Genomic DNA, 23756 nt, shown 5'->3' with positions numbered 1-23756 from the left:
TCACACTTAGCTAGATTAACGTGATGGTGTTGTGTTTAGTATGTTGCTTTGTTTTTTTGCTTGTTTTCTCTTCTTTTTCTCTCAACAGGTGATCCAGGAGATTTTTTTTTCTTTGTCTTTGTAAGTGCCCTTTCTCACTGTCCCTTTTCCCTTCTGTTTTCTTTTCCTTCCTCTCTTTCTTTCTCCCTTTCCTATCCCCCAGTCATGTCTGTCCCATCTGTAACAACTGAAAATAAAGTAAATAATAACAACAAAGTTTGATCAAATGGACCAATACGGCAATGCCATGATGATCCATTTGGCAAAATAAATCCATTTGGTATCCTTGTTGGTCTTCAGACAACAATTCTGACGGCTAAAGAACCAAATGGGACAGGCAAAAAAAAAAAAAAGAAAGAAAGAAAAAAAAAAAAGAAAGAAAGAAAATGATGACGTCCGAAGCCTCGCTGCCCGGCTGTACCACATGACTGGTTCAGGAAGTAGTTCGAACTTTCCCGCGAGCTATGACAGCGATATAAACCCCTCAGACTTCATTCATAATGTGGGTGTTTGATGGAGAGTTGCGGTTAGTGAGAGTTTGGAGACAGTTTGGAGGTTTAGGAGAGTGAGGAGAGAATGGAAGAGGAGGATGTCCTCCCCTGTGGGAACATTTTGATCTTATTCCTCCCAACAAGGTATGTAAATTTCTACAGAAGATGTATTTTCATAATACTGATGGTGCAATACAATTTATGTTAAGCTGTCTTTACTTTTGTACAAGGTGAAGTGTTTGCTATGTGCCAGGGAGCTGGGATATAACAACACCTCATCCATGCTTAAGCACTACAGAGCTTTGCATGAGAATAAGGGAACACCGATTGTGGAGCAAGACCAGGTGAGCCATCAAATGCCATGATAATATAGCATGCCGTAATGTTACTAAATGATATAACAATATTATACAACTGTAATAAGTTACGTGTGTGATATTTATATTTGTGCTTTGTTTTTATTGTCTTTCCTCAGGAGAACAATCAATAGATGAAGACCTGGTTAGCATGGTGATTGAGGACTCCCAGGCATTTAGCATTGTGGAGGACAAAGGATTTAAAAGATTTGTTAAATCATTAAATCCTAGCTATGTTCTCCCCACTAAAAAGGTCATAAAAGCAGTGAAAATTTAGTTTTTACAGATTAAAATGTGAACAGGCAGGACTGAGGCTCAAAGCCTCAGTGTGTAGCTGTCCATACCCCAACGTTACAAAAGCACAACCACTGTCCATATCCCAACCACACCTCACCTCACAGTAAATGATCATTTCCATTTTAAGCATTTCCAAATAATCATTTTCCATACTGCCAGTATAAATATGCACAGCATACTCCCATCACTACAATATACATGTTTTACACACTCCTTTTGTTGTTGACATTTCCAGGCTGGTCCTGAGCAATGACTTTTTGGGTTCAAAGGGATGAAAAGCTGCTGGAGTGTGTGCTAATGTCTATAGAAAAAGGTTTTTATACAACTGGACGTGTCACTCTCTTTTCAGGAAAGTGCAAATTTGATCTAATCATATTAGAAATGTTGTGTTTCAGACACAGATGTTGCTAGATTTACTATTTTTGAAGCGAGTATAATATTTTGTATAAGGATGAGGGTGTTTATGTATGAAACTGGAACAAAAAGTGAAGATTTCTTACACCGTGGTGCGTAACTCCCTACAAACAAAAGTGCAAACTGGGTCCAGTTATGTCTTGATGCATGCTCAATCATCCAGGTAACTAAATCCCAAAAGGTTATTCTGTTAGATGAGATAAGACTTTATTGATCCCACGGCGGGGAAATTTTTTCCTCAGCTCAGGTACAGATAGCAGAAGGAAAATACAAATAAAATACAAACAAATATAAAACATAGAATAGAATAGAATAGAATAGACCTTTATAATCCCACTGATTAGAAATTTTGGTGTTACAGAGCTCTTACAGCAAGGGAAAATAAAATATAAAAGGAAGACACAGGGTGGTCCTATGAACGTAAGCAACCGAAGTTCGTATATACAGGTAACCATGTACAGAATATGTATAGAAAAATTGAGAAAATTGTACGGAGATATGTATAAAATGTAGAGTAAACTAACAAGCTGCTGAGTAAGATGACCAAAGGAATGTTAAGCTGCATTATAGAGTCTGACAGCTGCTGGTAAGAATGACCTGCGGTAGCGCTCCTTCCTACACTGTGGGCGTAAAAGCCCACTGCTGAAGGAGCTGCTCAGTGCTCGTACAGTCTCATGCAGGGGGTGGGAGGTGTTGTCCATGATGGATGTTAGCTTAGACAACATCCTCTCCTCCCCAACCTGCTCGATGGACTTCAGCGGACAGTCCAGGACAGAGCTGGCCCTCCTGACCAGCTTGTTGAGTTTCCCCCTGTCCCTCTCTGCCATTCCACCACGCCAGCAGACCACAGCATAGAAAATAGCCGACGCCACCACAGTGTCATAAAATGTCCTTAGGAGTGTCCTGTTCAAAAGGAAAAAAGGGGGACAGGTGAGGTGCATTTCATGTCCCCGGTGCTATGGGGGGTTGCAGAGAGGTGTGACGAGCTCTGGTGGATGGGGGAGGGAAGGGCTACTGAATCAAACCTGTTAAACAACTGGTTCAATCTGTTAGCCAGAACCTGGTCTCCAGACTCTGGACCCCTCCGCTCACAGTGCTCCGTCCAGTGATGGTGTTCAGTCCTCTCCACACACCTCTGGTGTTGCTCTGCTGGAGCTGCGCCTCCACCTTCCTCCTAAAAGGAAGCATTACATTTAGAAAATAAAATACTTGTTTTATATTTGTTTGTATTTTTTGTAAGATAATACACTATATACACGGAGTTTATCTGGACATAGTGTTTTCAGTGTCATCCAAGTGACTCTAGAGGATGAAAACCTGTTGGAGTGTGTGCTAATGTCTATAGCAGGGGTGTCCAAACTACGGCCCGCGGTCCATTTTTAATTGGCCCGCACTTCAACTTTTGCTTGAGTGTATGGCACTTCTTAGTTCTAACACCAGGGGGAGCTGCTGTTGATCAAGGCAGTTGCTCCACCAAAAAGGACAATCCTAGAAGAAATTTACCCCAAGTTACTGAACATGGCAGAACCAAAGAAGCGAAAGGTAGAAAGTGTGTGCAGAAAATTTCAGACACGGTGGGAGAGTGAATATTTCTTCAAAGAATTCAAGGGGAAGTGTCTGTTTTATCTGCACTGAAACTGTGGCAGTTATGAAAGAGTGTAATGTACGACGTCATTATGAAACCAAACATCAGGTCTATGCATCCTACACTGGTGCTGAGCGAGAGCAGAAAGTAAAGTAAATAGTAGCTGTGCTCAAAAAGTCCAGGAAAAGGCTACAATAGCCAGCTATGAGGTGGCCCAACTCCTCGCAAGACGTGGAGTTACAGAGGAGCTGCTCGATCTTAAGAGTCTAAAAGGCACAACAACAGGTATGGATACTTTTGAAGCTGTGTCAGACTCAACTGACAAAATGGGACTTAAATGGGACAAGCTGTGTGAAGATACAACAGACGGGGCTCCAGCTATGGCGGGTGCACACAAAGGAATGGCGTCTACGATGTGCGCTGAGGTGAAAGAGGCTGAGGTGAGGCTGTTGAAATGCACTGTACTGTTCACCAAGAAGCCCTTTGTGCCAAGACAGTCAATCTTGGAGATGTAATGAACACTATTGTAAAAACTGTCAACATAATTCGAGCAAGTGGACTGTACCACGGAGAATTTCAGGCTTTCCTTTCTGATGCGGATGCTGAATATGGGGATCTACTCTACCACTCGGAGGCGCGCTGGCTAAGCCGCGGTGCCGTGCTGAAGCGTCTTTACTCCCTGAGATCAGAAATTGACCATTTTTGAAAGAGAAGGACCGACCTCTTCATGAGCTGAATGACCCTCTATGGTTGGCAGACCTTGCATTTTTAGTTGATCTTACTGATCATTTAACCACCCTGAACAAGAGCCTACAAGGGAAAGAGCAGCTTGTACCACAACTTTATGCGCACATGAAAGCATTTTGTGTGAAGGTCAATCTCTTTAAGACACAACTGCGCAACTTCAGCGTTGTGCACTTCCCCACACTGTCCAAGACCAGAACTGCTTATCCACAGGCCAAGCTTTCTGCTAAAAAAGGGAAATATGCGTCTGTGATTACATGTCTCGAAACAGAATTCAGACAGCGCTTCCAGGATTTTTCTGCCAGTTCTACAGGAGCTTGGAAAAGGAAAAGTGTCCTCTGATGAGACGCCACGTGAAAAAAATGATCAGTCTATTTGGCTCAGATTTGCTCCTTGGTCAAATGACATTTGTCCGGATTTTTGGCACAAGTGGTGTCAGATCAGCAAAAGTAAAACGAACACAAAAATGGGTACATTTTCAAATCCTTTGTTTATGGACAGAATTCGTCCTGTTGGACACAAGAAGCAGACTCCAAAAAAACTTTGAGACTCTGCAGAAGTCTGATTAGGCTGCTGTTTATCCAACTGGCTCACTGTGGGTTTTATGAACTCATCTGTAATGTGTCACCTTTTCTGTAGAATGAAGAAGTGCTTCCCTTCTTTTAAAGGAAATACAGGCTTACAAAGATCCTCTAAACATGTTTCTGAAATAATCCTAAACACAATCATTAAATCAAAACTGCAAGAAACAATTTATTTAATCACTCTTCTTCACTTAATTCCTTAACTTAGTAAAAAAAAAATAGACAAAAACTCTTCTGCTGTCTCACCTCTGTCAGTGTTCATGCTGTTGCAAGAACAGGTGGAGGTGCAGGTGGAACTTTGACTTCACTGTGGTTTCTATGTGCAGGCAGGAGTGTGACATCTCAGAACAGCAGAGGATTGTGGAGCACGGTGACTCCTGCTGCGACGCCCCCGTCTGAGTGTCCTGAGCTCTTGGTCCTCAGCAGACGGCCCACACACTCATTTATCACCATGTCTTTATCCTGCCTGTAAGAAAGCAAAGACAAGGCTAACATTAGAAACAGCCACCAACCAATCCCTTTTACTCCACCGCCCAAAAACCAGTGAGAAACACTAGCTAGTATTAACTTGGAATCAAAGTCCACTAGGGCTGCCACAAACAATTATTTTGATAGTCGACTAGTCACCGATTATTTTTGCGATTAGTCGACTAATCGGATCATGCATCCATTGGACGTAAAACGTACAGCTTATTGCACCAGCAGCATCTGCTCTTATATAACATTAGCTTACAGTTTTAAGTGTTTAGGGTATGTGCTAACTAAAAATAAAGACAAGATGATAGTTTATTAAATTTAATGAGATTTACAGATTGTTTCGGTAAAGTTTAATAAACTCCTTGCTATCTAAAATATAACGGGACACCGGAGTATATTCTCGAACATCTCACACTTCTGATAATCAGTTGTCTGCTTGACGTTTATTCGGCCGTGTATAAACTATAACTTTAATCTCAGCCAAACTGATTTACTCAGGAACAAATAAAATACTAAAAAAAAAAAAAAAAGGCCAAACAATAACATTTTTAAGTTATCTAACTGACTTCTATATGTTTAACCTGAGTAGCGAAAGACGGTGGTGCGTTTGAAAACGATTTGCCGGGAGTCCGGTGTTCTCACGGGCTCTAGTGAGCCTTGCCCCCGGCTAGCTATCGAGCTAGTGGGTAACAGACGTCTCCGAAAACGTCGGAGCGCTTTTGAAAATATGCGGTGTCTTGATAAACTGAGCAGATATTTGAGGTTTACACAGCTACATTCTCGCCTGAAAATATGTTAAACGTTTATTTTGTGACCCAGAAAGATTAATAAGAGTAATATTAAAACTAACTAGCTGCCACCATACCTGTGTTCATGTTTTCTAAGTTAGGTGGCACTGAATTTTTCCTTTCTTGTAATTTTGATATTGACAAAATCCCTTTAAAAATCTCTGCTTTTCATCGTCAAGCTTTTTTAGCATGGACTCTTATTTACAAGCATAACTTTAGTCCACACAGTTATTATATCTGGAATAACAAGGATGTTTTATTTAAAAGAAAATCTCTCTTCTTAGATAGTTGGTTTAGGAATAACATTGTTTTAGTCAATCAATTATTTGATTCAAATGGTACGCTTTTCTCCTATGAAGAATTTTGTTTGCATTTCAATTTAGCTATAAATCGTCATGATTATACAAAAGTATTTGGTTCAATACCATCAGGGGTTTGTATGCTGTTTAAGAATCAACCTAGTATCACTTCATTCCACAGGCCGTTGGCATCTCCCATACAAACTTTTGTTGGCAAGATTTGCTTTTGTAAGCAATCTAAAAACAACAATAAATCGATCAGAGCTTTATTTCAGAGTACCATAACCACGCTACCATATGTCATTTTTTTCTGGAACCGGCTGTCAGATGGTATTATGTGGAACGAAGTTTGGAAACTCCCTAATCAGTTTTTAATTACCAACAAAATTTCCAAAAGTTGAATCTGTTCATCTGGACGTAGCGTTTTGTGGGAGAAACGTTTCGTCACTCATCCAAGTGACTTCTTCAGTCTCAGCTGACTGCAGGTTTCCCCAAACCTTATAAACAGCCGATCCAGGAGAGAAGGACAACCGCTGCCCAGGCGAAAACCTGTAGTGATCCCATATGTGTCAGGAGTATCGGAGCAGCTGAGATGCATTTTTTCAAAACACCGGGTCGCTGTGGCTTTTAAACCCCAAAATACGCTGCGCCAAAAACTGGTCCACCCCAAGGATCGGGTCCCCCGACACAAACAGAGTAACATAGTGTACGCTGTTAAGTGCCAGGAGGATTGCCAGGATTTATACATCGGGGAAACCAAACAACCTCTAGCGAAGCGGATGGCACAACACAGAAGAGCAACCTCATCAGGCCAGGACTCTGCAGTTTATTTACACCTACAGGCCAGTGGACACTCTTTCAATGATGAGGATGTACACATCCTGGACAGGGAGGAACACTGGTTTGAGCGCGGAGTCAAGGAGGCCATTTACGTGAAAAGGGAAAGACCATCTCTGAATCGAGGAGGGGGCCTAAGGGTACATCTTTCGCCATCTTACAATGCTGTGATTGCAGCCATTCCCCAACTCTCTGTGAATGGTACTCATGGCCATTGATCAGTGTTCTTTGATCAGTGGGTTTTGGTCAGTGATTGTTGATCAATGGTCATGGGAATTTGCATAATTATGATTAAGGAACTGACCTCACAGCCCATTGTTCCTTCAGTGGGCTGGTTTCAGTCATTATGCAAATGTACTGTTTATAAGGTTTGGGGAAACCTGCAGTCAGCTGAGACTGAAGAAGTCACTTGGATGAGTGACGAAACGTTTCTCCCACAAAACGCTACGTCCAGATGAACAGATTCAACTTTTGGAGATTTACTTTCCTGGATGATTGAGAATGCATCAAGACGTACCAACAAAATTAAAGATATTTCTTATAAATTAATACACAGAATTTATCCTTCTAAAGATTATCTTCAAAGCAAATTCAAATTAGACATTGATACAAGCTGTAGCTTTTGTAAAACTTCCAAGGAATCTACTATACATCTTTTTTGGTTTTGTAACCTTGTACAAGATTTTTGGCAGAGTTTATGTGTTTTTATTTCAGAAAATATATTTAAAGGATTTGTACTGTTTTGGAAATATGTTTTGTTTGGTCTGCACAAAAACCAAAAACAATTCAACTTTGATAACAGATATATGATTAATTTGTTAATTTTAATGGCTAAATTTCATATTCACAAGTCCAAATGTTTAGGAAGACATCCCTCTTTTTATGTATTCTCCTTTGAACTTGTACAGTATCTTAACTCAATTAAGAACTCCACTAACCCAAAAGCTGTAAAAACTATTGGTGTTTGTGAAAAAAATCAAGATCTTTCAATCACTTTATTCTTTGGCTTGATCAGTTACTTTCCCCCTAGCATATTTATATTGTTGTTTCTGAATACTGTTCTTGTATTTGTTTATCTATACATACAATTCTTTTGTAAGTACAACACCATTATTGTGGTACTGTTTAATTCCATTTTGTATTGTACTGATGTTTAAATAAAGGTTTGGTGTAAAAAAAACAAAAACAAAAAACACTAGCTGCCACCATTGTTGAAAACTGAGCAGGGCCGCGCTATGAATTCTGGGACACTGCTTCTTCTTCTTCTTCGGAGTGTAACGGCAGCTGGCATCCTTGTACATGCAGTGCTGCCATCTTCTGTTTCAGTCCGTTATTACACTCTTAAATCCTACTACTTATTCCTGCGTCTTTTGTGATCTTACAAAGCTTCAAACGACGCGTCGACTATTAAATCAGTCGTCGACGATTTTGATAGTCGACTAATCGTGGCACCCCTATTCAGCAACAAAGACGCCATCAAAAAAGTCACGGCCATCAGAGCAACATCAGAGAAACAATAAAGTCTAACCATGGAAGGTATATAGAAATATATGCATAAAGACACAAAAACAAAGAACATCGACAATGAGCACCTTTCGTTTTGCTGAAAGTGATATAGCTTTCTCTTCCCATCAACTGAAACCACCAACATTTCAGGTGTGCATGCTGGGCAGCTGAAGCTGACATCACAGCACAGCTGCTCTTCCTCATCAAGAAAGCTGTGCTGCAGTGCAATCAACTATTACATTTAGGCAAAGATTACTTTTCATCCCTAAATGATTGACGGTCAGAAACTCTGACCTTGTCTCTACAGACAGCAGAGCTGCTGCCTTCCTGTGGGTAGGAGTTCATTTTTACCCATCACCCCAGTTAAATTTCACTGGGGTCTGTCTCATTTATATGCCAGAACCAACACTTTGAAGCACTTTTCTTTGTAGCTCAATGGAGACACACATTTATGATCAGGTCCCCCAGTTTCAGACACACTTGCACAAGCACACAGATGACCAATATCTCACAGTGGTTTAACACAGATCTGTCTGGGCTAAAGTACAGACATCGAACGCTATGACAGACCGAGGCAACTATGATCCTTGCAATTTTAGAAGAAGTCTGCTTGAAAGTAATCATGGACAGAATTCATGTTTCAAATTATTCTAAAAATGCACTTCAGCAAGTTTTTTTTTTTATAATGCCTACTAAAGATGTTTTCAAAGGGTTTCCCAGATATGGGTTATTTCTAGTCCCAGATTAAAAGAATAATTCAGTGAAGACCTCCATTTAAACAACTTTAAGCCTAGCACTAGGCTTAATCCATGTCTGAGAAACTGCAGCATTATCCATGGAGGCATGAGCATTTAGCATAATATAGACAACAACCTCTTTAACTTACCCTAAAATCTGACTTGACTAACTCCAAGAAGGGAAACCCTGCTTTTACTGTCCAGGAAATGGAGATCAGTCACCCAGTGCAAGTGCAACTGTCATTTAAACTCAGTCTACAGTCAGACCAAAAGCCACCTCGCCAAATGTATTTACACAGCTGTGTGGCCAAAGGCAGGGGGCAGCTTGGGTACGGCTGTAAACATTAGCCTCTTTAACTGCAGCTGAACGCCATCCCTCATTGTCTGCTACTTACAATGCAGTTAGAAAACAAGATCTACGGCTTTTCCTAATATCATTCACCACTGAAAAAGATTTTGGTCTGTTAGATATTTCAGCAGCATACACAATTTACATCCAATACTGCAACAAGCTTACTTACCAGCATTTTTTTTATCAGATAAACTCAAATGAAACAAGTTGGTTAATTGGAAACAATTTCAACTTTCAAATCATGTCACTCTGTGTTTATTGGAAAGGAGATTAAAATGCATGATAGGCTGAACCCACCCGAGGGACTCATAAAGTTTGATCTATGAATTCCTGATACATTTTTGCTTTATAGAGGCAGAAATGTTGACCATGAAAGCTTTTTGTAGTGAACTATGCTGCTTTCACCTACAAAGCATCCAGAGCACACAGTACATGTTGCTATAAGCTACACCACATAGCTGCTACAATTTAAACACACCCACAATTTGTGTATAATCGCTATCGCCAGACTATGTCTCAAGAGCATATGACCTGTTGATAAAACTCACTGTTATGAAGATAGATTGGTTCCAGTGTCTTCATGAAACGCTGCCTTTATCCATCTTCTGGGGCGTGCCTGCAGTGGACTTGTGAACAGTTCCTTGTGAGGGAGCTGCTGGTGGAGCTCACAAGGTCCTCCTTCATTCCTACCATGAGCTTCAGTCTTCCTGATCTTTCTCAAACACGCCTCTCTCAGTGGGTCAACAGAACATCTGGCACAGGACAGCTGTGATGAAAGAAAAGGAAGAGGTTTCTCCAAACCTCTGGACCAAGGAAACCCAGCTGGGTCCTGATGGTCTCCCACACTACTTTCACCCCGGGTGGACGTAGCTGTCGATAATAATCGGCACTCTGTTCACTGTTAGGAAAGGAAAAGAACAAGTTACACTACAGTACTGATACCTTCTGCTGCTCTTTTCAAACTTGCCACCTTACCAGGCTGTAGAGTGCTCTGAACACTTAAACACTTTGAAATCCATTACACACTCACACTCACAGTCTTAGGTGAAAATCTCCAAGGACAGCATTACACTTTTGCTATGAACAGTAACTCTGGAGCTCTGTGGAGTGTGCAGATGATCTCATTACTGTCTAAAAATGGATAACAAAACCGAAGGAGTGCCGAATCATTGACAAATACAGAGTAACAGGTGTGCAGCATGGCTAACTAGGTAGCAACAAGCCTCTAACACAGCAGCGTGTATGCTAGCGGCTAATCTAGCGAAGAAATGAACAGAGTGCTTTTAGGTGTTGTAGAAGGATAAGATGATAAGCTGTGTGTGTTTTTCAGAATGACCTGCTTGTATTTACCTTCATTGATGAGTGGGACTAGGTAGGTGTGCTGAAAAGAGGCCAAAAAGCTGAGGCTGAAGAGCGTGGTGTAAAGCTAGTGGCGCCGCCAGCAGGTTTCCAAGCAGGGATTCCTGGTAGCAGGAAGGCTTTGGCTTGGTACGCCGTCCAACATTGGCAGTCCCATTTTGTGAAAGGCAATGGAAAAGTAGCTAGGTTTCCATGTGTAATTTGTGTGCAACAATATTGCACAAGAAACTTCATAGCTCATTTAGAGAACCCCCGCCCCGCCCCAAAAAAACCAAGTGTTGAAGAACAGAAGATAAATGTCCTTTTTTTTCATGTTCTCCCTGGCCGGTCGCTTGGCGTAAGACGTGTGACGGAGCGCTCCGGTGCAGAGCGTCCCGAGTTCGACTCCCTCACGGACTCGCTGCCACGGCCCTGCCTTGGGGGACAGGGGACGCCAAGTCGCGTCTCCCTTTTGCCTTTTTCCTGCTCTCCACAACTCCTCCGCTGCTATACATCTCTCTCTTAGATTACCTTTTATTCAAGCAAAATACCCAGGCTTCTCACCTCTTCATTCCTCCACTATTTGCTCGCTTATTACTCCACCTTACACAACTTGCACTTTCTCTCTTCAGGCTACCAACTCTGCCTTCATTTTTTCAGACTCTCTGGGACACTTTTACATCAAATTATTACCGCCTAATAACCACAGCCAAGCAGGTCATTCTGAAAAACACACACAGCTTATCATCTTATCCTTCTACAACACCTAAAACCACTCTGTTCATTTCTTGGCTAGATTAGCCGCTAGCATACACGCTGTGTTAGAGCTCTTCTATTAAAAATGGATGCTTCACTTAATGATGTGAACTTAGTTGACTTAGTTGTTTTTTTCTTGCATGAACAAGTAGAAGTGGCATTCAGTCTGACATAAATGTAGCCTAAAATGCTTTTCTCTCATCATCTGCTCAAACTAACAGATGTAGGTCTATTTCTTAGCACTTGGTGTTTATTACATTCCTAATGTTATTTTAAACTTGTTTCCTCGCCCTGAAGACATCTGGATCCTGGATGACAGTCTCCTGAGCACCACCTCTTCTGGTGAAGCACAGGACTTTGATATCCAGCTCCCTCCCGATTGGCAGGATTGGTTTAATCCTTTTGCTTCAGGTGATGCCCCATTCGTTATGCCATCTTTCGGCCACGCCAACGACCTACTCTTCCCTCGAGTCGTTGTCCCAGTCGGTTATCCGTCAGCTGCTCCTCCTTCAGCTGCTCCTTCTTCCCCTGCTCTCTTATCTACTCCCTCAGCTGCTTCCTCTCCTGCTCCATCACCTCCTCCCTCAGCTGCTCCTTCCTCCCCTGCTCTCTTATCTACTCCCTCAGCTGCTTCCTCTCCTGCTCCATCACCTCCTCCCTCAGCTGCTTCTTCTTCACCTGCTCTCTTATCTTCTCCCTCAGCTGCTTCCTCTGCTGATCCCACAGCTTCTCCTTCTCCTTCTCCTTCAACCTCAGCTCTCACCTCCTCAGCAAAGAGAAGCAGAGAAGACATCTGCACTGAAGAGGTAAGTGCAAAGAGGTGCAAGGTAAGTGACACATTCGATGCCCCTTCAACATCCTCAGGTTCTTTTGGAGTCAGACGTTTCTGGGAGAGGCCTTTTAGCCTTTCACTTGATGACAGTGACTCTGATTAGATTATGTTAGAACGTGTTTTTAAACTTTAAACGTTTAAGTTGGCCTTTGCGTCTTGCAGTGTTTGTAAGACACTTTCTTGCTTTGAGGACAGCTTCTTATAAATATCTTTTAATTTTTAATTAACTTTGTAATGTTTAAGTTAAGCCTTTGTGTTTTGTGATGTTTGTAAGACAGCTAACTAAGAATATCTGACTTTTAAAGAATATTAACTAACACGTGTGAAATGTATTGTTTTTTTTCTTAATATGTGACATTGCCTGTGTGACTGAAAGGTAGTTTTTTAGGTAGTGTTACTTCTATTTTTCTTAATATCACAGGTAACTATTTAAATGACTTACATATTTTTTCTCAAGCTCTAGCTCGACATGCAGGACAAAGGTAAGTCCGTACTTAATGTCAACACAAATATTTAGAAAAGTTTTAAAAATGATGTAGTGAACTGACTGTAGTCTCTTGTTTTTACATTAGGTATAGCCTGTGGCTGAGGGATCAGAGGTGAGGTAAAAACACATAACAGAAGAAAAGTAAATTGAACAACTCGGTGATCTGTGAATTCATGCTTTTCTTTTTGTCTTTTTGTCTTCAGGTGCTTTACACTTGTCCTCTCCCAGCATTCAGCACTTCAGACACTCAACGTCCAAGACGGAGCTAACAAAGAGAGATACTCCACCCAGAAGACAGCCTTACCCCAGCCCGATGAGAAGGATGGATGACCAAATGACAAACTGGAGAGTGGTGCTGTGTTCCAGCTATGTAAGTTATCACCTCACATTGGCTACAAACTGTCTTGAAGACTAAATCCTTCCAATAGCTGGTATAAATCATCGTCCTACAGTACTGTAGGTTTAAGTTTATTTATAGTTATTGTGTGTATATGTTGAGTTTAAAATTGCATTTTAACAACATGCTGCAGCTACCAACAATGGAAATGCTGTTTTGTGTTAAAATGATGTCTTTCGTGTGTTATTGCTTTGCAGGGAAGCTGAGAGTGGACAGAGCTGCACAGAGGACCAACGATCCACTCTCAGCACTTCATGACTGACTGGCCACAGCACCACCCCTCCTCCCCCAGGGTGAGGGGGTCCTGACCCCGCCTGCACAGAGGGAGTTGTGAACATGCACGTCTGTGTCGGTGGGTTTAGGAGCCTCCTCACACACACACGGATGAAGCCTGTCACTGGAAGATGTCTCCATTGCATCAGCAGGACGTAAGCATTTGTACAATATTGCAGTTTGTGATGTTTTATACATGTTTTTATTGCTTCATTTCAAACTAGGAGATATAAAATAAACCAGTTTTCATAATATTTTCTGTGCATTTAGTTGTTTTCTTAATAAGTTATTCAGAACATCATTGCAACCTGTCAGCTTTTTATTGAGGATGTAGAAAGTTGCTGGTGGCCCGAGTGTGTACAGTGGGGTGTTGTGTTTGTCACATGGTGAAAGTGACCTCATGGGGAGCAAAAAGAACAACTGAACAATTTGGGGATTCACAGACTTTGGTAATCGTTAAAAAATGAAGAAAAATTGTTCTGTGTGAACAAGAAGCTCAAATATAAACCATCCTGACACACTGACACAAATGATCTGCTATCAGTGTTTTCATGAGCCTGGGTGAAGCTATTTTGCATGAGTTTAACCTCCCTGTCAAAAACTTGCATGACTCTGTTAGTACTGTAGCTTTCTCCTGTTTATTTATTCATTTGCTTATTGTAGAAGATTAATACGTTCAACAACCGATTCTTACGTGGCCTGAATGTTTGAATGTTTGCAGTTTCAGGTCCTACTGATCAGTTTTAAGTATTGGAGAAAGTGAGCAGCAATTTAATCAAATCCTGGGATGAAATGGGACAAAAGGGTAATGTGACAGCCACATTAGTTCCCTTCCCTCGTTTAACAATGTGTAAGCAGACTGCTTTAACCTGCAATTTACTGCATGTTGTTGGGCTGCATGGTGCAACCACAGTCTGCTAACCACCCGTGGTGATCGAAGGTTTTGAGCTCTTGCTCGAGCTACTGATGAAGCTTTATCAATGCTTGTTAAGTTTCCCAACCACATTTCATCCCGATGGTCCAAGGCTTACATCTTTATGCTCACAAATGTACTTCTGTAATTAATCAGTAACCAATTTATTACTTTAAGTTACAGTTTGAGGGGCATTAATGAGCATAAATTAGATTTAACTGGATTATGTGTTTAGGTCAAGAGACACAGACCTTCATCTTTAAGAGGCTCTTCTTAAATGTCTGATCATGTTTGTGTTTGTCTGCAGCATCACTGCAGCAGAGAGGGTATAACACAAGGCCACAGTCATGTGGTATTCTGTCCTGCTATTAAGTGAATAAAATACTGAAAAAAACATCTAGACACTAAATACAGTCACTGGCCACTTCATTAGTTACACCTTGCCAGTACTGTTTTGGACCTTCTTTTACCTTCAGAACTGCCTTAATTCTTTGTGGCACAGATTCAACAAAGACCTGGAAAGATTCCTCGCAGATTTAGTTTCACATTGACATGATAGCATCACACAGTTGCTTCAGATTTGTCGGCTTTGCATCCATGTTGCAAATCTCCTGATCCACCACATACCAAAGATAATCTGCTGGATTGACATCCGTTATAAGATGAGTATACTGTGGTCATAAAACGATGGACATGGTCAGCAGCACAGCTCAGGGAGGTTGTACCTCTGGAGAGGCCTCTTCCTACACCTGAAGTTTTTACCAGTGAAAAGAACGGAGGTTTCCTCATACAGTGTTTCATCAACAGAGGAGAATTTGTTCCTCAGACTGTGCAAAAATTGCATTCATGGTTATCCTGCTGCGAGGGTGAGCTCTGAGATGGGCCCAAGCCATGCTTCCTCCTCAGCAGTCTTTATTTAACCTGATATGTCAAACCCAATAATTGTGGAAGACTCCTCTGACTCTGGAGAAGCAGTTCTGCTTTTTTTTTTTTAATGAGCAGTAATGATACTTGTAATAAATGTAGCCTTTCTGCAGCTCTGGAGGCCTGGATTGCTGAATTGAACACTGGAAATCCCACCCTTGAAAACCCGTAGCTGGTCAGGCCCCTGTAGCCGGAGCAGTGGAAGGTGGCGTAGGCCCTGCTAACTGTCTCCCAGCAGGTAATCCTGAGCAGACGGGAAAACATGATGGCTGGGTGACGGTCAGGAGGAAGCATAAACAGAAGCCCTGATGCACCACCAACCTGTTCATGTGTCTAACTGTTTTCCCCACTCAGCGACACACCCGCCAGGGATCAAACTCTGGTAATTGGTGATTCTTTTCTGAGACACGTGAAGACAGCAGCAACCATAGTCAATTGTCTTCCAGGGGCCAGAGCAGGCGACACTGAGGGAAATTTAAAACTGCTGGCTGACGGTAAACCTGAATTCAGTAAAAATATAATTCACATCAGCAATAATGACACCCGGTTACATCAATCAGAGGTCACTAAAATCAATATTGAATCAGTGTGTAACTTTGCAAACACAATGTCAGACTCTGTAGTCCCCTCCCCAATCAGACCAGGAGTGACATGTTTAGCTGCATGTTCTCCTTAAATTGCTGGCTGTCTGACTGGTGTCCAAGAAATGATGTGGGCTTGATAGATAATTGGGAAACTTTCTGGAGGAAACCTGGTCTGGTTGGGAGACAATCCCACTTTGGATGAAGCAGCTCTTATTTCTAGAAATCTGGCAAATTTATGAAATCCCCTGAAACATGATTATCCAGTGTTAGGACATGTAAGCAGAGTTGCAGTCTCACACACCTCTGCAGCTTCTCTCCTACTGTTATCCCCTAAAACCCCATCTCCATAGAGACTGTGTCAGCTCCCAAACAGACAAAAAACTAACTAAAAACCAGCAAAAAAAAAAATGACTTAAATGTAAAAAAATAAAATAAGAAAGAACAATACAGTATCCTCAACAGCACCAAAGAGTTATTACATGACTTAATAATGGATCAACAAATCGATTTACTCTGCCTTACTGAAATCTGGTTACAGCAGGATGATTATGTAAGTTTCAATGAATTAACACCCCTGAGTCATACTAACTATCAGAGCCTTTGAAGCACAGGCCGAGGAGGCGGTGTGGCAGCAATCTTCCACACCAGCTTATTAATTAAACAAAGATCAATACAGAGTTTAATTTATTTGAAAGCCTGATGTTTAGCCTTGTCCATCCCAGCTGGAAATTTAGATCAAAACTTTAAAAAGCCCCCCGTAAAGCTAGAACATCTTACTATTCATCACTGATTGAAGAAAGTAAGAACAACCCTAAGTTTCTCTTCAGCACTGTAGCCAGGCTGACAAAGAGTCAGAGCACTGTTGAGCCAACGATTCTTTAACGTTAACTAGTAATGACGTCATGAACTTCTTCACAAATAAAATTTGAACCATTAGAGAAAAAAAATGACTCATAATCATCTCACAGATGTAACATTATCTGCAGCTACTTTGAGTATCATTGATATTGAGTCTTTTTCTCCAACTGATCTTTCTGAGTTATAGCTTATTGGCTTATTTGAAGAGTTTCAGCCAGTTTGTCCTAAAAAACACCTTGAAAAGACTTCAGTTAATCCAAAATGTTGCAGCAAGAGTACTGACAGGGACTAGAAAGAGAGAGGTGATGGCGATGGCGTTCATTTCGCTTTCCTTGAAGCTTGGTGCGAAATTCTGGCAGTAGACTGGAGCGAAGCAAAGAGTATGTAAAGGGACAATAAGAGGAAATGATGAAAGGAAGAAGAAAAATAAAAAATGGTGGAAAAAAGGATCAGAGCCTAAATTCTAAAGCTGCAGCTTTGCATACTGGCAGCTCCAAGATCTCACTGACATGTAATCATAGACTGTATATAAACATAGGCCAGTGTGATGTTATTGATTTGTAGACTTTAATTTTGAACAAAGGGCAACCTCTGGGTGCACTTCATCATGCTATTTATTAATCTCTGGCTCTCACAGCATGTCTTTTGTTCTGTCTTCCTTCTCTCAACTGGTCCCAGCAGATGGCTGCCCTCCCTGAGCCTGGTTCTGCTGGAGGTTTCTTTCTGTTAAAAGGGAGTTTTTCCTTCCCACTGTTGCCAAAGTGGTTGCTCATAAGGGTCATATGATTGTTGGGTTTTTCTCTGTATGTATTTGTAGAATGCACTCCACACACACACACGGCTCGATACAGCGAGATGTTACGTTTATTTCTGACTTTTTTTTGTGACACTTCACAGTCTAGACAGCACCCGTCTCAGCTTTTTACAGCCCCTCCTCTCCTCTCCCGTCTCACTAAAAAGGGGAAAGAAGACTGTCATCAGACCAAACGCCACCAGCTGTTTTCTCCCCTGCAGCCGAGCCACGGACCACACCTCCGCCACAGTATTGTTGTAGGGTCTACCTTACAATATAAAGCACCTTGAGGCGATTGTTGTTGTGATTTGGCGCTGTATAAATAAAATTGAATTGAATTGTGTCAAGTCCATGATTCTGTTCCCACATTCAGTTATTTCCTGTTTTATTCTGGTAGCCTGTGTCTCCTGTGTCTAGTGTTTAATTACACCTCAGCATTTTTTGTTATCAGATTTAGTTCAGCTGTGTTTTTCCTCAGCTGTCTCCACTCTGCCTACATGTATTTAACCCCTCATTGCTGTTTTGTCCTGTTCTCCTGGAGTCCTGCTTCAGTCTGTTTTGTTTCTGTCCTGCTCTGATGTTGTTTTGTTTACTGATGGCCAAATAAAGCTTTCTGAAGCTTTTACTGAAAAAGGTTTCATTACTTTAAACTTTTCAACACAGTTGTCTTTGGTGACATCTGGTGGCCTGAAATATGAAGAGCAGGTTGAATCACAACTTAAACTGCTTCATTATGATCGCTCACTCTACAGAGCCCTGTTGCCAGTTTCTGTTTAATATCATGTGACGGTGCTGTGTGATATCGTTCTACCACTGTGGTGCTTTGAACAGGTCTATTTGATTAATAACTAGTTTTGATGAATAAACATTCCTTGTTTAAACATGTGTCATGGTGTGGTCTCTCTTTGCTTGTGACTTCTTGACGTTTGTAAACATTTAGTGAACTTTATGAGTTTATTTCTGCCTTCTGTGTCCTGCATCTGAGTCCACACTCTACCTGCCACACAGCAGACCACGACGGCTGTAACTAGAGAGCGGTCGAGGAATCTGGCTGTTTATTTGAAGCAGCTACTGCAGTCCATGGAAACTGGTACAGTTAGCAAAGTGTGATCAGTGTGATTTAGAGGAGTGAAATCATTGAACAAAGTGAGGAAGCTGATCCACTTTGACATGTCTGTTGTGAAAAGACTTTATTGGATTCCTACATCCAGGTAGGTCTGGATAGCTGCTTGTCCCTTAAAAAAATTATTCTTCATTTAAAATCTGCATTTTGTATACACTCAGATCTTGGTCTATTATTGAAAGTGTTACATTTCACAACAACAAATATCTAAAAAAAAAAGAGGAAAATGCTTTACACAACAGTAATTTTTTTTTTTTTTTTTTTTACTAAACTTAACAATATAATGCATTTTCACCTATTTTATGAACCAGTTAACTACAATTGAGCTTAATCTTTTTTTTTTTTTTTTTAAGTCTACATAAATATCACATCATCATCAACCCGTCCCTTCATCTGGTTTTGTTGACTGTGGAGAACAGTGCACATGGAGACTCTCCTGTTTCCTGACTTCTGTCTCTGAAAACAGAGAAGAACATTTCATGATTTGGAGGATATAGCATCAACTGAAATCATTTCCATTAATGGTGAAAAAGAACAGTAAAAGCAGCGAGTTTGTTTCTTAGACATGAGAGGACAGTCTCTCTCACCTCTTGGCTGCACTGCCTCTGTTAAATCTAACAGCAGTGCACTCAGTAACTTCCTGTTCCTGCATGTGTCTGTGAGGCTGAGCTGCTCTGATGTTGGAGTAGAGAGGATCTGCCTGGTTGTTGGAGAAGTGGATGCTGGTATACTGAAGATCATCCTGCTCCTCTGGCTGTCTCTGATCAGGTAAACACTGTATAGGAAAAAAGTCTCAGCTACAAATGTCATCAAATGTATTTGAGTTAAAGAACAACAGCAAAGAAGTATTTGTGAGTCCACCAGGAAGTTTAAAACCACAATGTTGGTTATTTGTACAACACTGATGTGACTGTTTTCACCTGTCCTCTGTTGTTGTCATGTTTCGCTGTGTGGCAGGCAGGGATTGGACCCAAACGCAAACTCAAGGGGACAGAACTTGAACTCAAAAGCACAGCTTTATTGCTGGAGAACAGAACACAAGCAATGCAAAACTAAACTGGGAAAAACTAATCATAACGCATACCAGGAGACACGGGGAGAATCACACACAGCATGAGGGACGACGCGACACTGACTCAGAGAAACACAGGGTTTAAATACACTGGGAAGTAACGAGGGGAATGAGACACAGAAGGAGAGCACAGCTGGGAGAAATCAGGACTGACGAGACAAGGAAGCAAAGCAGGACACATTCACATAAGACACGGACCTTCAAAGTAAAACAGGAAGTATGACACAGAGACACGAACTTGGCACAGTGGAGACAGCAACTAAGAAACACAGAGACATAAACCATAAGACAGAGGACTCTAAGAACCGAAAGACACAGAGGGAAACTCAACATGCAGACAGACCACACAGAACAGAGGGGACACAGAGAAACACGAAGGGCAAGGGATCGAAACTAGAAACGATACAACTCACAAGAACAATACTACAAAAATCATAAAGAATTAAACATGCTGGGTCAGGGGACCCAGGACCCTGACAGTTGTTGGCTCTGTCTTCAGATTTAACAGGTTCCTTGGACATCCTCTTTTTTCTGGTTGGGACAATTAATGTTGAACAAAATAATGACATTCATAAACTGTTAAAATCAAAGTTTATCTCCCAAACAATAATGTAACAAATCTGCTCACTGAATCCACAGGAAGACAGAGAAGAATATGACAGGCAGGAGAACAGCAGCAGTTACTACAGCAGCTTCTAATGTTCCTGCTCCTGTGGAAACAAAGATCAAAATAAAACACTGACAGTTAAGTTAGCATTACAACAACTGAGCACAGAGTTGATTCAGGCACGAGATCAAGTCAAACTAAGCCACAACATTGTAGAATAAATGTTACTGTGCCTGGAATTTTAGATAATTGTACTCTTTGTAAATCTGCACAAGAACTTGTTCATGCATGAATAGCCAGTAAAATAAGCTACTGTAAGACTTGAGTTCACTGAAACTCATGTAACACTTTCCTTATTTTATGGCCTCAATTATCTGATTGTAACATAAAGTGGAGTTACTGCAGGTTAGAACAGTTAAAGCGGTGCTCTGATCACTGATGTACTGGCATATAGTCAGAGTTAGACAACTTAGATTAGTCCTTCAGCACAATGAGTTAACTGGTGCCATCGCAGTATTGAAAATTTGAGCACTTAATGAACAAAGTTTTAGGAAGACATATCCTCCTCCAGACTCCTGCTACACAACTGCTGATGTCAGAAGTTCATGTGAGAAAAACAGAAACATTACAGTTAAATTTGAAGTTAAACCAGCATCACTTCCTGAGTACAGTTCCTAGATCATTAAAATGCAAATTCTCATGACCACTGATCAACGGCCATGAGTACTATTCAAAGAGGAATAGCAAGCTACATTGTAGCCACAGCTGCCCAGGGGCACACTGACAGAGGCGAGGCTGCCGGACACCGGCGCCACCGGCCCGCTGACCACCACCAGAACATGTTCCCTCTAAGCCTGAGGGAAAAAGAAGGAACGCACACATGTAAAGGAAGCACTCAAAACATGCGGTTATCCTAACTGGGCGTTTATAAAGTCAGCAAAGAGGCACAGAAAAGAAGATCAGACACCAGCGAGGGAGGATAAGAAAGACAGAGGCAACAACATTGTCATCCCCTATGTAGCCGGTGTATCAGAAAAACTCAGGAGAGTTTTCTCCAAACACGACATCCCAGTGTACTTCAGACCCAGCAACACACGCAGACAGAAACTGGTTCACCCGAAAGACAAAACTCCAAAACACAGACTTAACAACGTGGTGTATGCTGTACAGTGCAGCGAGGAATGCCCAGACCTCTACATTGGAGAGAACAAACAGTCACTTCACAAGTGCATGGCACAACATAGAAGAGCCACCTCCACAGGACAAGACTCAGCAGTCCATCTGCATCTAAAGGATAAAGGACACTCTTTCGAGGATGCCAATGTTCACATTTTGGACAGAGAGGACAGATGGTTTGAAAGAGGAGTGGAGGAAGCCATCTATGTCCACTGTGAGCGACCATCTTTGAACAGAGGCGGTGGTTTACGACACCAACTGTCTGCCATCCATAATAATAATAATAATAATAATAATAATAATATAATAATAAACTTTATTTATAAAGCACACTAAAAAACCAAGGGTATACCAAGGTGCTTGACAAAAAATAAAATAGGAAAAAGGAGATGGGAGGGAAAAGAGAAAGGACCTGGCACGTATCAATTATAAAACCTTGACAATCATATGATATAAAAGTAGTTCACAAGCATAACGGATAAAAATGTACCAACGCACACCAAATGTTAACTAGGTGGAAAAGCAAGATTAAACAAATAAGTCTTCAGCCGTGATTTAAACAGTGGCATAGAGTCAGACGCCCGGATAGCAACAGGAAGGTTGTTCCATAAGACTGGGCAGCTACAGCAAACGCGCGGTCGCCGCGAGACTTCAGCCGAGAACGAGGTTGCTCCAGAAGAAGTTGGGTAGCAGATCTAAGTGCTCTGACAGGAGTGTGTAACCTAAGAGCTCATTGAGGTAGCTCGGCGCCAATTATTAATAGTTTTGTAAGTGAAAGTAGTATTTTAAATTGAATACGGTATTTAATTGGAAGCCAGTGCAAGCTTCATTTTTCCCATTCTGTTTTCAGTGGTGAAGAGTTTCCTGGGAGACAAAGGACTCGTTCCAGATCAATCAATAATATGGAAAGTATAAAGTGAAGTTTTTTGTTTGTTTGTTTGTTTCCCAGCGTTTTCTTATGTTGAGCTTTTCAACTTCAGTTCCATGTCCATTACAGCGACACACAGCTTTGTGTCTTGTTTGACAGATATAAATGTTTTTTATTTCAATTTTGTTGTCTTTCATAATAAAACATTTGCCAAATATGATGATTTTTGTTGTTATTTGTACCTGCGATGTCATTAAAACACAGTTTCGATAGCTACATGGTTAAGATACAGCTCATAAAGAAACACATAGAATATTGATACACTGTGTGAAATTTGTGATAATCTGCATTGAATCAAGACAGCCTGTTTATTTCAGGTAAGAGAAAAGTTTAATAAATGACGTTTTTAAAGAGCCTTATAAATGTGATGTCTAAAGTTAACACCAATGAAAAGCCACCATTTTGATATAGAACCTTGGTTATGGCGCTTGAAGATGTAAGCATCAGAGAAGAAAGGACCCACTGACTGGAAGCTGTCAATTACTATTACTACTATTAGTCAGCAGATCCATAGCCATATGTTCTTCACAAAAAGTTATATAACGATTACTTTCCTGTTGTTATTGTTGTCTAGCCACACAATGAAGCTAATTAGAGCATTATAAGGCCTTCCTACAGCTGACAACGGAATGAATCCAAATGCCCTCACAAACTTGAAGAACTACAACTATGCCCGTTGACTGGCACAGTTTGTCAGTGTGTCGCTGAAATGATATTTTGATGTCATTTGGTCTATGTTCCAGAATTTTAGGTTAGTATTAAACAGAGGTTTAACCTGCATCGGTTTTAGGAGTTGAAAGCTAAACGTTTGAATAGTATTCATTTATTTCTCCTCTGACTTTGGCCTGGGTCTTGTGGTTCCAGTGAAGGAATCTTAACGCTTCAGGTTACCAAGACATTTTGGACACTTTGTGCTTAAAACATTGTGAGAACAGTTTAGGGAGGGTCTTTTCCCTTCCAACACGACTGTGACCTAATGCACAAACATGGTCCATAAAGACATGATTGAATGTGTCTGGCATAGAAGCAGAGTGGCTTGCTTTGAGCCCTGATCTTAACTCCTAGATCACCATTGTGATGAACCAGAATGGAGATTGTAAACGTCAAACATCGGTGTTTGACCTAACAAATGCTCTTCTGGATGAATGGGCACAAAAAACAGAAAAATCCACAGACATGTTAAAAAATC

At 41.1% G+C, this 23756-nt stretch overlaps 1 protein-coding gene and 2 long non-coding RNA genes across 4 annotated transcripts; 2 read left to right on the top strand and 1 right to left on the bottom strand.

Annotated features, from left to right (window-relative positions):
* The first annotated feature begins 5851 nt into the window (after window positions 1-5851).
* On the top strand, window positions 5852-8085 carry LOC112845342 (uncharacterized). The gene is made up of 2 exons (XM_025904769.1): window positions 5852-6460; window positions 7436-8085. Exons 1-2 carry the CDS (start codon window positions 5861-5863, stop codon window positions 8066-8068), a joined length of 1233 nt encoding a protein of 410 aa, XP_025760554.1. The 5' UTR covers window positions 5852-5860; the 3' UTR covers window positions 8069-8085.
* Window positions 8086-12692: 4607 nt separating this feature from the next.
* On the top strand, window positions 12693-13554 carry LOC109201098 (uncharacterized). The gene is made up of 3 exons (XR_003218158.1): window positions 12693-13036; window positions 13123-13289; window positions 13514-13554. It is a non-coding gene; the product is annotated as an uncharacterized LOC109201098 (long non-coding RNA).
* A 4978-nt stretch (window positions 13555-18532) lies between these two features.
* On the bottom strand, window positions 18533-21421 carry LOC112845341 (uncharacterized). Of its 2 annotated transcripts, XR_003218160.1 has the most exons (4): window positions 20485-21421; window positions 19705-20387; window positions 19372-19559; window positions 18533-19240 (listed from the first exon to the last, which is right to left on the bottom strand). It is a non-coding gene; the product is annotated as an uncharacterized LOC112845341 (long non-coding RNA). The 2 variants fall into 2 exon arrangements; XR_003218159.1 differs by having other exon boundaries at window positions 19705-21400.
* Between the last annotated feature and the right edge of the window lie 2335 nt (window positions 21422-23756).

The sequence above is a fragment of the Oreochromis niloticus genome, unplaced genomic scaffold (genome assembly GCF_001858045.2).
Source record: "Oreochromis niloticus isolate F11D_XX unplaced genomic scaffold, O_niloticus_UMD_NMBU tig00006829_pilon, whole genome shotgun sequence".
NCBI lineage: Eukaryota > Metazoa > Chordata > Actinopteri > Cichliformes > Cichlidae > Oreochromis > Oreochromis niloticus.
This window is presented reverse-complemented; position numbering and strand designations above follow the sequence as displayed.

Coding starts and splice junctions, on each gene's coding strand:
- LOC112845342 (XM_025904769.1), top strand. CDS start 5,861: ATGTTTTCTAAGTTAGGTGGCACTGAATTTTTCCTTTCTTGTAATTTT. Junction 6,461..7,435: donor AGTTTTTAATTACCAACAAA/ATTTCCAAAAGT, acceptor CGTACCAACAAA/ATTAAAGATATTTCTTATAA.